This window comes from Vigna unguiculata, chromosome 9, assembly GCF_037176805.1.
Source record: "Vigna unguiculata cultivar grain cowpea cultivar isolate G323 ecotype 2 chromosome 9, ASM3717680v1, whole genome shotgun sequence".
Taxonomy (NCBI): Eukaryota; Viridiplantae; Streptophyta; class Magnoliopsida; order Fabales; family Fabaceae; genus Vigna; species Vigna unguiculata.
Window position 1 is genome coordinate 30,383,347 of NC_140800.1, and position 17,494 is coordinate 30,400,840.

The window sequence follows — 17,494 nt, forward strand, 5'->3', positions numbered from 1 at the left end:
TATATTCTACTTCTGCAACCCAATATACTCTATAATACTAATTTTCTAGTTCCAAGATATTTGTGGACTTCGTCATTTAATTACTTTTCATTCTTCTTATTCAAATTTTGTCTGCGTCTTCACAGTTATTTATAGTGTATATTACTTTGTATTTCTATTTCACACTTAAATGGGTTCTTATTCTTGAAATAAAGGTACATGGTTGAAGACCATCCTTATATATTAACATGTGTGTTTATCGATCGAATTTGATATTTTACTGAATGAATTTTGTGTTTTCTATGTGTTTGAATCTTCCAAATATACAATTAAATATTGATTTTGACGATTTAAAGTACATTAAAAATATTTTATAGTTGTGTTTCGTAGAATTTATTTTGTCAAAAGTATAAAATATGTTTTATTTTCTTAATTTTTCTTTTATTCTCACAAATGACGTCAATATTTTTATATGAGTCACCAAATTTAAATATCAACATTAAACATACATGTTTCTATCACGGTTCTATTCCATCACTAAATAATTTAAATACACCACAAGAAAGTTAGAAATAAAAGTTAAGATTAGGAAGATTTAAATATAAATGAAATAGTTAAAGATATTAGACTACTACAATAAACCTTCGCTAGTCTTAAACATTCACTTAGTCTGTATTTATTTGAGTCTGCATTTTATATAAATTTTGCATGCCGAAAGAAAAATAATTTTGAATCAATAATTATATGATATATATATATATATATATATATATTAAAAATATATTAACAAAATAAAATAATAATTAATATATTTTTTATATCTTTCATAACACTTAATATTTTATAATATAAAAGTTAAATTAAAAATAGAAAGATTTGGATAGGAGGGAAGAAGTAAGATATCCATTTATAAAAAAAAAAAAATTAAAAGGATTGGAAATTGCATAGTAATAAAGTGGAGATGTGGGGGGCAGGAATTAACAGAAAACAATGTTTAGCAATTGATCCATCAAAACCAAATGCAATCGGAAGAAGAAGCCATTATTAAGCACTCCACTCAAGCTTTTCCGACCCAACTCTCAAGATAACAAACAAAACAAAACAGGCTCCAATTTCAAGAAACAGGGCTAAAAAAGCAACACCACACTCTCTCTGTGCCGTTAAAGAAAAAAAACCATCATCGTCTCTCTCACACACACCCCGATGCAGTTCTTCTGAAACTCACGCACCCAACACAGCATGGACCCTTCCCACCATCGCCGCCGCCACCGCCGCCGCACGTGGTGTTGCTCCTTCGCAGTCCCTCCCGCCAGCCCCGACAACCTCACCGCCTCCAAACCTCTTCCCCCTCGCAAGCCCGAACCCAACTCCAAACCCACGTTCTCCCTCCCGACCTCCCCCAAATCCCGCATCCCCGCTCGGATCGACCCTCGCCGTATCCTCTCCCCGGGAAGAGTCTCCCCCATTGACTCCGATCCCGTCGCCGCTACCTCCGCTCCCTCCCCCTCCCCGGAACCGCCGCTTCCACGATCTCCGGCCCCGGTGGCCGGCGACAGGGATGTGAGGATGAGTTTGAGAGGGAAGAACGGCGGGTGCATGGTTCTGGAGGTGAACTCCGGGGTTCTGTGCGCGAATTCCGAAGTGTTCGCGGGGTTGATAGAGGATTACAAGAAAGGGGTTGCGTCTTGGAGTGGGAGTAACAAAATGTGTAGAATAGAGGTTCCTGAAGTTCAGAACTTGGGCGTGTTTAGAGAAACAATTGAGCTCATGTTTGAAAACGACGATTGCCTCACCAAACGACTTCTTAACATCGGCGTTTTTCGATGCATTGACGTTTTGGAGGTTCACACTTCACTTTACTTTCCTATATACAGATAAAAGAAAACATTTTTTTATTAAATTAAACTCTGGGTCTGTGTTGTTTTCCTTTGGAGGACTTCTTGGGTCTTTGATTGCTGGTATCAATCTCTTTTGTTCTTATTTCATGTACTGTAGTGCACTTGATGTAATAGTGCAAGAGTTTTTTTTTCAAGTACAAAACTTAGATGAATTTTTTTAGATCTTGTTTGCTGCTGTTTATATAACAGGAACTAGTTTTCATCTGAATAATTCATGTCATAAGACTCTTTTTCTCAGAGAAGAACACAAAAAGCGTCATCTAAATAGTTATCCCAAAGTCTTATCATTTTCTGGCTCTTGCTTAGTTCTGCGTTCATTTCATTTGTTTGTATATTTCCATGGGAAGTTCTTCGTTTGAGGAAATGAGTTGTTCCCTTGGGAAAAGTTCCATGAATCTGCATGAAATTCAAACAGAATGTTGTATTTTCTGGAAGAAAGTATTAACACGACAATGTGCTTCAAAATAAACTTTTTACGTGATTTTGGTATTGAAGAATCTTTTTTCCTGTTCTCTTTTTGTTTTGAGCCTGCACATAGATGCTTCTTTAGTCTCTTACATAGTTGTTTGATTGCATTACTAGGTTTCAGCAGGTATCATGTTCACCAAGGGTGTTTTGTCGTGTTTGCAATACCTGGAAGCTGTGCCTTGGACTGAAGAAGAAGAAGAAAAATTGAGAAGCCTATTCACAAGATTTAAGTTCGATGAAGCAACAACGAGGGACATCCTAGGAAGGCTTTACTTGCACGACTCAGCAGATTGCTCTTACCAGCCAAATGTAGCTCGACAGCTTGTGTGGTCTATCACAACTTGTGTGGATGCCAATGCAAGAAATGAACTAAAATCACTGGTGAAGGGTCTTCTTTGCAAAAGCTCAGTGTATGAGAAGAATCATCTTGATCTGAACAAAGAGGATCTGTATTCTGTTGGGCACACATGTTTGGACTCACTGTTAAGCCTTTTTGAGGAGGCATCAGATACCGTCCCCCCTGAAAAGTTAACAAAGAAAGATAAGAATAAGCCACTGATTGAACGCATCTCAAGGCAGGTTGATAACATCAATTGGTTGTTGGAAATCATGCTTGATGGGCAAATAGCAGAGGAGTTTGTGAACATATGGGCAGATCAGCAGCAACTTGTTAAAATGCATGATAGTGCATCCCCAATGGTTAGATATGAACTAAGTCGTGTGTCAGCAATTCTCTTTATTGCCATGGCTACTAGAAAATTGCAATGCCGGTCGGAGGCACGATCAGGGCTTTTTCAGGCATGGTTCCGGCCGATGTTATTGGACTTTGGTTGGCTTCAGAGATGCAGAAGAGGACTTGATATAAAGGTTTTGCAAGAGGCTATGGGTCAGACACTTCTTACTCTACCTCTAAATCAACAGTACATGCTCTTCATGGAATGGTTTCGACACTTCTCAAGCCATGGCACCGAGTGTCCAAATCTAAGCAAGGCATTTCAAATTTGGTGGCGAAGGTCATTCTTAAGAGGCTCTGAAACTCATGCCATTGAGTCAAGGTAAACTGTGCCTGTGCGTGCCACTATTTGTCAATTGATCTGTTTGTGTACACTGAATAACGTAGGTAAGCTTCATAGCTCTTTGGAGATTATTTCATACCTAAATAGTACAAGTTTGCTTGTTTATTGCTCCACTGGCTCCATGCCGTCCAATTTATAGAGAATGGAGTGCTTCTGAATTCATTCACTTTATAGAAGGAGCGAAAAGAATCACACAAGCATATAATTTTGGTCGAAACTTGGTCTTCGTAACAAGGATCTGAAACTTTGCTTTGCGGCAATATAACACCTGAGATATTAATTAGCGTTGACGTATTCTGTATTCTTTTGTTGCAAAAACTAATCAATGGGTTTCGTCAACCAAACATCATTCCTTTTTGTATTCTTCGTTAACAGAATACATAGCCATCACATTGGTATGACTCCAAAATTCGTGATTAAGATATAACTTAACACTGCTTTCTTTTCACTTGCACACATTATTATTTTCACTAATAATTACAAAATGTCACGTTTCTCACTTTATTAATTTAACTTATAGTTTTAGTTCATACTTTATACAACGTCAATCTCTTAATTTTAAATTGTCTATCATTTTTGTCCTTAAATTAGTTTGAGGCCATTTCTAAATTTTAATTATATAAAAATCCATTAGTCGTGACTCGTGTTGCTTTATCATGACTCTATACTTGGGCTCCCTGGTCGCGCATGTCCCTGTTGCAAGTTGGTTGTATCTGTACTTCCTTTTTTTCTTTTTGCATACCCACAAACAGGGTAATTCTTGTCAAACTCTATAAATTCCAAATCATTCTTCACTAAAATTATAATAAAAAACCAAGAATTACCCTATTCATCCTTATTTTTTAAATAAATTTAGTGTACATTTTGAAATATATTTAAAAAATACATTATAAAATATATTTACAAATCCAAAAATATTTTTTGAATTAAATAATCTAAAATGTATTTAAAAAATTACATTTCAGAATATATATATATATATATATTCAAAAAATATTTTCAAATCTAAAAGTATTTTCTAAAATATTCAATCTAAAATAAATTTAAAAAATATATTCCAGGTTTATCATTCTAAAATTATTTATATTTCAAAATATACATTTCAGAAAATATTTTTCAAATCAGAAATATTTTCACGTAAATCCCGAAATATATTTCAAAAGAAATACATACCGGAATGTTAAATAAATTTCGAAATGGTGAATCCAAAATATATTCACCCACCTCCATGACCACCACAGAGACAACACCCCTCGTCAGATTCTCCAAACCCTGCCCCGCACAACACCTCCATGACCACCAGAGACAACCCAAATCTCAGCCTCGCACAGTACCTCCACGGCCACCAACCAAAGATAAAAGATGCAATCAATCCAAACCTTCATAATGGTCTTCTCACCAACGAAATTCACACTCCACGGCCAAAGTTGAAGATGGAAGGAGTTGTAGGGATATACGCATAGCATGGAAGAAGGGGAAGGAATTAGGTAAGGGATATATATGATTTAGGGTTTTTAATATAAATTTAATGGGGGATAATTTGGGAATATCAGGTTTTATAGGGTGCGGGAAGAAGAAAGGGGATGCAGGGAGAAAGATCCATGTTGCCTTTGCATAGTCGTTGTTCAAATTGGGCTTAGGCAGTTATAATGTCAGAACAAAAGGAAACTCATGAAAACATATTCGGGTATGAATGTCAGTTTTATATTTTCAAAGACCATCAAATCACCCCAAAAAGTTTGCTCTGCACTAAAATTTCCCAAGGTATTAGCATTTACATATTACAATTTAGATTATTTAATCTTCAAGGCAAAACATGCAATGAATGCAGAATTTGGAACGAATTGCAGCATAATTAGATTTTAATCAAATATCAAATATAACAACTGACCGAACACCACTAGATTTTAATCAACATTCCTATCAGTACAAATTATGATAAGTAATTCCAGAAACTAATGTTTAAATAGGCATAACTGGTCATGGTAGTTTTTAATGAACAACAAGAGGATCGTAGCTTTTTCTAGTCCACATTAGTTATTTGTGGCAATATTTATATCAATTTTCTAACCTTCACTTGTTATCTTCGCCAGAACTTCCATGCTTATTCTGCCAGGGCTGTGGCCCCGCTAGGTCCATCAACTCCAAAAAGTCCTGGGATTCCCAAGACCTGAAGATATCATCAACACCTGTATAAAACATATCGCTTGTAGAAAGTCCATTTTTCTGGCCAGAGGATAAACTTCCTTCACCCAATCCAACCCAGCTGTCAAGGTCTCCTAAGTTCTCAAAAATCACATTTAGATCCAAACATGGTGCGCATTCAGCATTGCTCGCCTGATCAGGATCAACCTTCTGTCATCCCGTAATCACAAATTAGCATAATTAGAAGATAAGGCAAGATTGTACATATTATAAGATTAAAATTACAAAATCTAGCGAAAAAGTCTTAAAATAAATTTATGAAATAGAAATATCATTTTAAGTTATATACTCCAACATCATGATTAGTAGCATCAACTATCCAATAAGAGTCTCTTACAGTTTTCTAAGGTCAGTCAAACATTTTTTGTGTGCCTCACAGAAAGCTTACAAGAATGAGCTAAAAAAATTGCCAACTACTTGATTAAAACGTAATAAAAACTAAATCCTCACATCCCTGAACGAAATACCAGGAAAGATTGCAATACTTAGCTTATTTCTTTTCAAAAAAAACCACCAAGTCCTCAAACAAGTAGCACAAAGTCGGCAAAAATAGAATGAAACAGGCAACAAGCGTAAGTGAACCTACAGCAGGATGTCATAAACCCAGTAATTTCAAAAGATATCTGCTAAGAACATGGTTATATCTGACACCTAGATATCTACCAAGAACAATGTTATTTCGGAGTAGCTAACTGCAAAACGTAAAAGTTAAAGTAACAATCATGTCTTGGGTGAATCTGACACCATCCATAAAAAGAGAAACAATCATGCCAAGATTCCTAAGCAAATCCACCAATACAAATAACAAAATAGATTGCTCACCTCAATTCCATTGTTTGCATTCACAGCCATTGTGCCATCATCTTCTTTCAAATAATCTAGCGAAGATAAAACGTTATCATCATCTTGATGGTTTGGACATGAAGCTGAAGGAAGTGTCGTGCAAGAGGGCATCAATTCTGGTACAGATGATGATGCCTCAACTACATTGTTTGGAGCCAAAGCAAGTGGCAAGCAAGAGAGCATCAATTTTGAAACACACGATATAGAGTCAACTTCATTGTTTGAACCAAAAGAAACTGCTGAGCTAGAGGGCATCAATTTTGATACACATGATACAGAGTCAACATCATCGTTTGGAGCAAAAGGAACTGCTGAACAAGAGGGTGCCAATTTTGATAGATGTGATACAGAACCCAACGCATCGTTAGGAGAAGAAGGTATTGCTGAGCAAGAGGGCATCAATTCTGATACACATGATACAGAGACAACTTGATTGTTGTTAGGAATTGCATGATGTTCTGTGCAAGAAGGCATCAATTCTGATACACATGATACAGAGGTCAATCCAGCACATCCACTTGTAGAGGGATGGATGTCTTTTGCAATAGAAATATGAATTTCACTGGATTGTATGGGAACAGGTGTAGACACAGAAGCAACACGGTCAGATTCCACAGAGTCAATTTCCTCATCTGTATCCCACTCTTTCTCATCATATGGTTTACCATATTGTGCACCATTCCTAGGACCAGGACCTTCTTTTTGGAATATCCTACAAATTACATAGGAGTCCTGCAATACATATAACAAACCAGTAGAACAGTTAAATAAATCCACAAGAAGAATTCACTAGAAGAACCGCAAAGAAGTAAACGCAAAGTCAACAAATCAAACTATAGATGGCAAAGTGTACACAACCCTTAAAATACCCACAAATGGATAGGGTAAAATACTGGGATGGTCCGGAACGGGTATGTAGTTATCACAAATTTTAATGCAGATAGGTGCAGTTACAAGTACTATATTACCCACTCCGTCTGTTCCACTGAATTGCACTTCCCTTTCCTAGTTACATTTAGTTTTACTTTTTTTCTTAACCACAAATCAATGTGTTTGTTCCAGTGAGGGTATAATTTCGTAGTCTGCTGGAGCCTCTCTTGCATTCAAGGCTCCATGTTTGATGCGAGGGAAAGACAAGTCTGCTCCACAATTAGGGAACTTTCAAGCAATCATTTGTTGTACTACTCATCATTTGTTCCAATTTGTAGAGAACTTATTGGTAGCCTTTGTTGTTTGGTGATTCTTTATCTTATCTGTGGTAAATTTCAAGTGAAATAAATGGATTCTCATAATCTTTAAGTGTCTAAAATCAATGACTGTGTACATGATTTGTTTATCTTGTATTAAAAAACAAAAATTGTTTATGTGATTGACTAGGGTGAAATTATTTGGATTACAAGGGGGTCAACTAGGAAAAAGTTGATATGTTCTATTTATACCATCATCTTTATAATAAAATTGTTCTGGAATGTAGAATTGAAGAGAGTCCATGACCCAAGTCAAAAAGAAAAAAATTGATGCATTCAATATTATTGAAAAGCCAAATATCTTCTTCAGTAGAATACATTTTCCTGTTGTGCATTCTTATACCTTTATGATTTTGGGAGCTTGAGAAAATTGTTTCTCATGATTGAGTTTGAATTCCATAGAAGGCACTGTATCCTTGTAGATTAGCTGTTTCAATGGTTAAAAGGGAATTGTTCAACAAATTTGAAAGTCGATGTATCCTTTTAGAACTTTCAGAACAAGGTATCGATGAAGATTAAAGTTGCTACTCATACAAGTACATAGACGGGCATGGATACTTTTTCTAATTGCAATAATGACTACGGGTACTATAGTACCTTACCCAATCCCTATCAGTACCTAACTCAAGCCCTATCAGTACCTTACTCAAACCCTATCCATTGTCGTCCCAAAATCAAATGCAGAAAGGACTAAGGGATGCCAGATTAGTCAAATGCAAATAGTAACAAATTAACAATACAACAAAAAGGTTGTCATTCCATTTCATACAATTTAAGCACATGCAAAATATACCTACTGTTATAAATTAGCTTAGGTTAACACAAAAAGAGAAAATTCTACTGTGATGGCATACATATTCAACAAAACCTGTAATACTACACATCCTCACAGACACAAACCCTTAAACTGCAAATAATCCAATAATAATTTTTCTTAGCCAAAGTTTGTTTACCTGCGAAATGCCTTCGTCAACCATCTCCTTGTCATCGAGTCTGAATTCATGCATAACCCAATCAGTTCGATTTCCCTTAGGGGCTCTACCTGTGTGAAAAACCAGAGTTTTAATCATCCCCACAACTCGATTCTTGTGTTCAACCGCTCTATCCTTCCCAGTAGTCTTCCAGTACCCAGCCTCCGTCGACCGATTCATCCTCCCTCCACTCAAATACTTCTTCCCCTGCGGGCAAAAGAAGTACCACTGCAAATCCCCACTCTGAAGCGCAGATTTATCTGAAAAACAAAAACTCATTAAAACACAAAAATAAAAAATAATAATAATAATAACACAGTGAAGTACCCTACGAAACAATGATGGACTGCAAACCTGGAAGATCCCACGGAGCATACTTGTACAAGTCAAGCTCAGCGATTATTCCGCTAGGAATTTTCTTGCCCCGAACCTTCCTCTTCAGAAAAAACTCAATCAACTCAACGTCGGTGGGACGGAACCGAAACCCTGGAGTCGAATTTCTTCGGGCCATCCAGAGAAAAACAAAAATAATAAGAAATGAAAATGAAAAAGCGAAATAGTAAGCGGGTTGTGAAGCAACCAAAGCAATGGAAGAAAAAGAAACAGGTCGATGGGAAGAAAAGAGGAGCGAGGACTTCGAAAGGAAAATTGAGTAGAGAGTGAATGTAAATATAACCCTAATTGTAATTGGGGTCAGGTCAAGTCCAATGGCGAAAGAAATTCCAAGAACGCCAAAGCCTTCCCCGGATCATGCAGGGATAATGGCACTCGATGGATGACGATCCCTTTACAATCGGAAGAAACTTCATCGGCGCAGTGAACCCCTAACACACCCAATGCAGTTCATCTCAGGAAAACATAATCCAGAAAAAAACAAGGATATCATCGATTAGGGTTCACAGTGATTAGAAGCTCTTCTTTCTTACCGGGGAAGGTGGAAGGAGTAAGCGGGCACTCAGAGTTCAATCTTTGTTGGCGAATTCGGATTCTCCAAAGAGAAGGTCGCATTTATAGTGGTGGATTTACTATTCCCAAAATTTAATTAAAAAAATGTTTCTTGGGTAAGAGGTTTCAATATTGTGCCCTTTCTTCCTGTGAAAGACGAAGGAACTTGTAACCGAGAAAGAGCACGCGGCAAAGTGTGTACATAGTAAAAAATGTAGCTGATCGAGGACTTATATAACAGTAGAACCATTTTTTACTTTCTGAATTTTTTTATTAACAATATTTATTAAAACGTTATTATAAACAAAGATTATTTCTTTTAGGTTTAGGGTTTTATACTATACATACCGGGCACACTCTTTAAAATAACTAATTTAAAATAAATAAATAAATATAAAAATATTTAAGTTAAAATATATATTATCTTTTTAAGTGATTATTTATTTAAATTTAACTACATTTTAAATTAAAAAATATATATTACTATTCTATCTTTTTAAATTATTTTATCTTGTGACTATTTATTTAAATTTTGAGGGTCGGTTTTGTGATTGTCTTTTGAATATACAGTTTATTATCACTTTGACTTCTATTAATATAAATTATTTTATTCTTTAAATCCTATAATTATATTTTTAAAATTTAATTAACTACATAAAGAAAAAATAATAATTCACTGATCATGTGACTGTAATTATAATAACAATAAGATAAAAAATAGTATTATCTATACTATGCATATTTATAAATAATATTGATTTTATAACCGTCTTATAAAAAACTTTTCCATATAATTTGCTATTCATTTTATTTTTATTGATATAAATCATTTTATTATTTTACTCTTTAAATTTTATAATTATTTTTAATTTAATTGAAAACTTAAAGAAAAAATACCTAAAGATCAAAATTATTATTATTATCATTATTATAAGTATAACAATAATATAATAATATAATAGTGGTGATAATACGCTTAATTTATTAGTGTATACAAAGGAATATGATGTTTTCCTATATATTTTATACTCTAGGCTTAATTACTTCATGGTGTCTATTTTGGTAGAAGTGTCACATTTTGGTTCTTTTCTAAAATGTTTTAACTGCATTCCAACTGTTTAAAGAGTGTTTAATTAGGTTCTTTCAGAAAAAAGAAAAATCAATTACTAACTCCATTCCATTAATAGGGTATCATATGTGAATATGTGATTTTTTAAGTTTTATAATTTTAATTTTTTTTTTAACTTTTTTCAAACAATTTAATTTTTCAAAATATTTTGTTGTCACGTAGTGTAAGTAATCGTGTCACTATTAAGTGTTATTATTGTTTTGATTTCAATTTAGCTCGTATATGTCTTTTTTGATTCAATTCAGTCCCTATTAGGGATGTCAACAAAATTTGTACCTTGCAGGTGGATAAAACGCGCAACGGATAGAGAATGGATATTGTGAATGGATACTCGCAGGTAACGGATATGTGTATTTTTTATAGGGGTGGCAAAACGGGCTGGGCCCAACGGGCCAGCCCGTCAACCCGTGCTAAAAGGAACGGGCTGGGTTGAATATTTCAACCCGTCAGCCCGTTCTGGCCCGTCCCGTCCAGCCCGTCAACTTGACGGGCCAAAGTACGGGCTGGCCCGTCCTGACCCGTTGGTCCGTTTTAAAAAAATAAAAAATAAAAATAATTAAAAAGATTAACTTTTTAGATTATATATTTTAAATGTAGAAATATATAATAGTATTGTAATTTAAATCATCAACACCTACAAATTAAGTTTGAATTATTAGTTATAATTGAATAATTTAATATGTAAATTTAATAATTATTTTAACTTATCTAATTAAAAACATTAACTAATCAATTAAAATTTAAAATAATATTTTATTTGATTAAATATGACTTTAATAATAATTTATATGTATATATAAACAAATTTAAAAAATAAAACAAATTAAAAAATTTGAAAACTAATTAAAAAAATTTTTAAAAAAAATTAGACGGGCCAGCCCGGCCCGGCCCGTTAGCCCGTCCTATACGGAACGAGTTGTGATTATTGGCCCGTTTCTATTTGACGGGCTGGCCCGTCCCGGCCCATTTTTTGACGGGCCACATACGGGCCGGGCCAAAACGGGCCGGGATGGCCCGTTTGCCACCCCTAATTTTTTATATCTGCATGTTAACGGGACGAGTACGCATATGATAGTATCCGAACCTGCAATACTCTCAATTAAATTAAAAAGGATTTAAAAAAAATGTGATTAAAGCATTAACACATTAATTTTAATTGGGTTATAGTTTATTAATTGGTTTTGAAAAGTCTTCATTTCTTTGTAATATCTCTTTGATTCAATCTGGTCCTATTTTTTTTCAAAATAGAGTAATATTGTGTCTCTCCAATTTGAGACCAAATTTATTATTTGTATAAATGTTATACTAATATTTTTTTATTAAAACTGACTTTTTAACATATTACATTATTGTATATTATTAAATCATGTTTTGCTAATCATTTTTTTCAAAAATAGAACAATATTGTCTCTCTTCAATTTGAGACCAAATTTATTATTTGTATGAATGTTATACGAATATTTTTTATTAAAAATAACTTTTTAATATATTACATTATTGTATATTATTAACCCATATTGTGTTAATCATTTCTTTTACCACTAAATTTTAATATAAATATCATCAATACTTAATTTTATAAAAATATTTATACTTAATTAGTTTTAATCTTATAAAAACATGGATTAAACAAATATATTTCAATTATTAAAAAAAATTGAGAAAAATAGATAAAAAGACATAAGTATGAACTAAATTGAATGAAAGAAACATATATAGAGACTATATTGAAATCAAGACAATGACACTTGATAGTGACATTTACATGTGACATTGTCTTGTCACTTGGTACTATTAGTGGCGCATGTCACACCAGGAACTTGACACATGACAACAAAATTTTTTGTAAAAATAAAAATTAAAAAAAAAACATATTGACAAGTGGCATGTTGTTAACGATATTAGTAATTTTTCTTTAAAATGGACCTAATTAAGATATTTTTTAAAAATTTGAAACACAATTGAAACTTTATAAAAAGCGAAGACAAAATTGATAGATTATTACCAAAGTGGAAACCATCAATTACCATCAAAGTAATTAAGTCTATACTTTATTATGTTCTAGATTCAATTACATTGTTAGATCAATTATCACATTCGGGGTATTGTCTGTTCTAGAGTTTGGAGTTTTGTTATGGATTTGACCTTAAAAGGTGTCTTAGAAAGTTGGTTGAAGGAGGGATGTGTATTTAAACTAACCACCTTGTTATACTCAAATCCTAATCAATGTGGGACTATTGGGTTTATTGGAACAAACCCTTCCGTGGTGGCCGCTTTGGAGCTTGTAACTTTGTCTTTAAAAGGTGTCCTAGAGGGTCAAAGGAGAAAGAGTATTTAAATTGTTATTAACCTCAACTCCTCAGCGATGTGAGACTATTAGGTGTATCAGAACAAAACCTCCAATCGAGGCTATAGGAAATTTGGTTCCCACACACGACACCAAGGAGGAAGAATTATTATCCGTTTTAGAGCTTGAAGTCATCTCACGATTTTTTCCTTATTAAAGGGTTAAAGAAGGAATGTGTATTGAAACTGACTTTGGTCTCAACTCCTTAGTGATGTAGGACCATTGAGTGTATTAGAACAATATTTATATTTATTTTAAAATTCTAAAACTCAAGTTACTATTAAAACAATGATAAATTTATCTTTTCAAAAGTAAAAATGAATCGATTTATTTTTGCTAGCAATATTGTATTCATTGTATTTTAGTTGTCAATTACATATGATTTTAATTCAAGTTCAGATTCTCTACTGATCTTTTTGGTACTATCATCTGTTGAGTATTAAAAATACACTATGTTGATATTTTAAATATCTTTTCAATATATTTTAAAAGGTCAAAATTAATGATAATAAGTGTATTATGAAGATACAATATAGAAACAACACAAAAAGTTCAGCATATAATCCAAATTCTTTTAATTCCTATTGTACATAAAAAAAAATTATGTTTAAGTTGCTTAACGTTACATTTGTCAAGGAATTTAATGTCGATCTATATCATATTCGTTCCTAATTAAATGTTAGAGGAAGTGTATGTTACCTTGTAATTAATGTCATAGTTTGGATGTGCAAGAGACACATTATTAGGCTTCACAAAATGAGCATAATTTTGTGATAATTTATTATATATGCTAACTTTAAATTGTTACTTTGAAGATTTGTAATAGCATGTGTTCTTATGATGAGTATAATGTATATGTAGACGAACCGTGTCAATGTGGTAGAGGATGATTAAGTATGGTGACATGTCTTACGAGACTCCTACGTGAGATGAAACCCAAAAGTACATTTTGACAAGCCCATAAAGAAAGTGAAAAGGGTTTGTTCATACTATAATGTCACCAAAAGGCACTTGTTAAACATAAAAAGTGCATGGACCAAGTAGCTACATTTATTTGATATCCATTTGAATAATTCTTATTATTTAATAGTTTTAATTACTTCAATACAGTCTTTTATGTAATTATTGTTAAAAATATTTAATATAATTTAAAAAATAAATAAATTATCTATTGTTACTAACTTTTATGGACCACTAATTTTATAGGTCAATGTTATTTACAGCGAATGATTTTTAACTTTATTATGAATTATTATTTTATTTAATCATAATTATTATAATTTACTTTTATTTATTTCTTTTTATCTATAAATATTACTTATTGACACGAGGAAAATGAACAATGAATACAATTTATACAAGTGTTTGTAATTTTTATATTCTTCTTTTATATGTTCTTTTAAAACTTTAAAACATAGTTGTATCCTAACAAAGAAACTCATATAATTATTTTTACGCTATTTAGGGGGACATTTTTCCACTAAAGACAATGTTTTCTGTGTTTTAATCCAGATTCTTTATAATCTTTCTTTATTTATAATTTTATCCTATATTTTTTTTTGTTATAAAATATGTTTTGTTTTATCAATCTTTAACTTTGTATTATTATTATTATTATTATTATTATTATTATTATTATTATTCATTGATTATTTTTCAAACAACTTAAATAGGAATTAAGTTTGTCCAATGATATATTTTATTTATTTTAGTCACTACACTTCGTGGTAAACTACTTTTAATGGCATGTAGCATTTTTTTTCTAAAAATGTTTATCTTTATTTATATATATATATATATATATATATATATTATTATTATTTATTTGCTATTAGAATGTTAATTAACATAATTGTTATTTTTTTTAGGTTTAATAGGTTTTTTTATTTTTATATTTAGATTTTTTTTTGTGTAATTTCACAACTTTTAAAATTTTTAATTGAATCTCATTTTTTTCTAAAAATGGTCAACTTGATCCCTTTTGTTAAATTATTGTTCATAATTTAAAAAAAAAATGATGACGTGACATAATAAATGTACATGACATATTTTGCTCCTACATGGATATACTAGATGCACATTAAAGTTAGAGGAAGCTTGAGAGTAAGGATGAGGAACAATAAAGTAGTACTATTAGATGCGGGAATCTTTTGAGGATTGTTTTGTTGCATCGTTTTTGAATAGGTGTTATGAGACTTAATGCTATGTGTTTTTTATTTGATAAAAAAAAATAACTAGTTAAATATGTTTTTGGTCTCTCAAGTTATAGTAAAATTTGAAATTAGTCATTTTTTAAAATTTTTGACTAGTTTAGTCCTTCATCTTTAAAAATACGTGAATTTAGTCATCCTAACCAAATTTTGTGAAATTTATATGACGTTTCAAGTGCATTTCATTATAGTATTTGAATTGTTTACACCGTTTGACACATTTTTGCTTTAATGTTAACTCAAATACTATCATAAAATGCGTTTAAAATGTAAAATAAACTTAACAAATTTTGGTAAGAAGACAAAATTCACGCATTTTTAAATATGAATGATTAAATTGGTATAAAATTTCGAAGAGGTGCTAATTCTAAAATTCACGAAAACTTGAGGGACCAAAAACATATTTAACCTAAAAAATAATAATGTTGTGCTTTTACATATTCTTTCTTTATTGCTCTTTAGTATGAAGTTGTGATTGGAGTTATTTGAGTTTATCTGTGTAGAAGTTGTAGCTTAACTTGTGTTGGAAGATAATGATGTCAACGTTGAAAGATAATGCTAGTTGTCACATTTTTTTTCATTTATTATGTCACATCATCACTTTCTCACATTGTTAATGCTAACTGAACATCATATTGACTCATTTTAAATAAAATTTGAACCAAATTGAGAATTTGAAAAATCGTGGAATTACATTGAAAAAGTATTTAAACAAAAAGACCTATTTAAATTTTTATATAAGGTATTTATAATTATTATTTCTCTTTAACTACCCATATAAAATTAAACAAAATTCTATATTGCATAGGTTTAAGTCATTAAACAAAAAAAAAATACTCTTCATAGATTAGTGCATAATCGATTACACATGAAGACACAACTAATTATTCATCAATGTAAGAACACTTTTTCATCATCTTTAAGAAACACGATGAAGATTGAAAGCAAAGTCATAACAAGCAAATTTTCACTTGTGTTTCTCCTCTTTTAAATTACCCACATTAGAGGCAGCACTCTTATTATGCCTCTCCTTTCTTTTATTGTTGAGAGATTCAATAGAAACAAACAACTAATTTACACATAAGTAGTAAATCAATAAAAAAATCAGTGTTAGAGTTACTTTCCTTAATCACATCCAACCATTTTTTCCATTATATAATAATGAATCAATAATAATAAGGATTTGCATATATAGAGAAGTTAACTCATTCATTTGCTTATCTTCTTTATCTAGTGCTAATTTCTTTCATGATTGGCACATTAAAGCTTATTGTACATGATCGTGAACATCTCAAACAATATAGTATGACAACGTCTCAACACCAACTATTAAGGATTAAACATCTCAACAACAACTAATAAGGATCAATCATAATTAACAAGAAAGATTTAGGCATAAATCATATTAACAAAACCCTAAAAAACTCCAAAAATGTAATCACTTAAACAACCTAGGCCCAACCACCAAGTAAAAGTCTAAAATTTCATTATAAATAACATTGATCACGAGGTAAGTTACTACACATTCAATATAACATTTATTACCATCTAATAAACATGCCTAACTTAAGTGTTGGAATGTCTTCTATAGGCACACCCACATCTCTTAGAGATACCTTGAACTTAGCACAACTTGGGTTATATGGAAAAAGAGTAGGAACATCTCGGTGTGCGAAAGTGTGTTAGCACATCGACGTTTATGTTACCCAAGTCAGCCTATACACAACAAAATGTGTTGTCACGTGTAGGGTTTTTTCTACCTCTTTCAACGTTTCGTATTGAGTTGGTTCACCAGACTTCCTTTATTTTTTATTGACTGCTTTAGCACACCAGTGACGCAATTTGGCACCCAGTTCGCTACTAGTTGTCCTCACTATCTCACTTCGATAGAAATTGTAAATATAAGGCAAGAGAAAGGAGAGTCTCTACACATCTTTATGGAAAGCATTGGGAATTTGGTGCTCAACATCCAGAATCTCAACCTAAAGGTAGCGTTACATCACATGGTCACAACTTGTAATCAAGACCCTTTGCGGTGACCTGTGTAGGACACCAACAACTAACTTAGACAAATTAAGATAGAGAGTCGCTAAGTTCATGTAGTTGGAAGAGTTAAAAGACTTTCGAAATAAGATGAGGATCGAGATGGGTGACTCGGAGAAGAAGTCAGCTGATC

At 32.3% G+C, this 17,494-nt stretch overlaps 2 protein-coding genes and 1 long non-coding RNA gene across 5 annotated transcripts; 1 reads left to right on the plus strand and 2 right to left on the minus strand.

Moving 5' to 3' along the window:
- The first annotated feature begins 971 nt into the window (after positions 1-971).
- On the plus strand, positions 972-3,534 carry LOC114164402 (BTB/POZ domain-containing protein At2g13690-like). Its single transcript, XM_028049071.2, has 2 exons — positions 972-1,821; positions 2,460-3,534. The coding sequence occupies exons 1-2, from the start codon at positions 1,219-1,221 to the stop codon at positions 3,402-3,404; spliced, it is 1,548 nt and encodes a 515-aa protein (XP_027904872.1). The 5' UTR covers positions 972-1,218; the 3' UTR covers positions 3,405-3,534.
- Positions 1,092-2,488, minus strand: LOC146883883 (uncharacterized). Its single transcript, XR_014984356.1, has 2 exons — positions 2,355-2,488; positions 1,092-2,273 (listed from the first exon to the last, which is right to left on the minus strand). It is a non-coding gene; the product is annotated as an uncharacterized LOC146883883 (long non-coding RNA).
- Positions 3,535-5,265: 1,731 nt separating the features above from the next.
- On the minus strand, positions 5,266-9,839 carry LOC114164401 (uncharacterized). Of its 3 annotated transcripts, XM_028049070.2 has the most exons (7): positions 9,614-9,839; positions 9,364-9,511; positions 9,042-9,187; positions 8,670-8,947; positions 8,060-8,143; positions 6,449-7,201; positions 5,266-5,776 (listed from the first exon to the last, which is right to left on the minus strand). In XM_028049070.2, the coding sequence occupies exons 4-7, from the start codon at positions 8,865-8,867 to the stop codon at positions 5,495-5,497; spliced, it is 1,317 nt and encodes a 438-aa protein (XP_027904871.1). In that variant the 5' UTR covers positions 8,868-8,947; positions 9,042-9,187; positions 9,364-9,511; positions 9,614-9,839; the 3' UTR covers positions 5,266-5,494. The 3 variants fall into 3 exon arrangements, with proteins under 3 accessions (XP_027904871.1, XP_027904869.1, XP_027904870.1); XM_028049068.2 differs by having other exon boundaries at positions 9,042-9,511; XM_028049069.2 differs by lacking the exon at positions 8,060-8,143 and having other exon boundaries at positions 9,042-9,511; positions 9,614-9,838.
- Positions 9,840-17,494: the final 7,655 nt, after the last annotated feature.

Coding starts and splice junctions, on each gene's coding strand:
- LOC114164401 (XM_028049068.2), bottom strand. CDS start 9,198: ATGGCCCGAAGAAATTCGACTCCAGGGTTTCGGTTCCGTCCCACCGAC. Junction 7,202..8,059: donor AAGCTCCCAAAATCATAAAG/GTATAAGAATGC, acceptor TATGTATTGCAG/GACTCCTATGTAATTTGTAG. Junction 5,777..6,448: donor ATGCAAACAATGGAATTGAG/GTGAGCAATCTA, acceptor ACGGGATGACAG/AAGGTTGATCCTGATCAGGC.
- LOC114164402 (XM_028049071.2), top strand. CDS start 1,219: ATGGACCCTTCCCACCATCGCCGCCGCCACCGCCGCCGCACGTGGTGT. Junction 1,822..2,459: donor GATGCATTGACGTTTTGGAG/GTTCACACTTCA, acceptor TTGCATTACTAG/GTTTCAGCAGGTATCATGTT.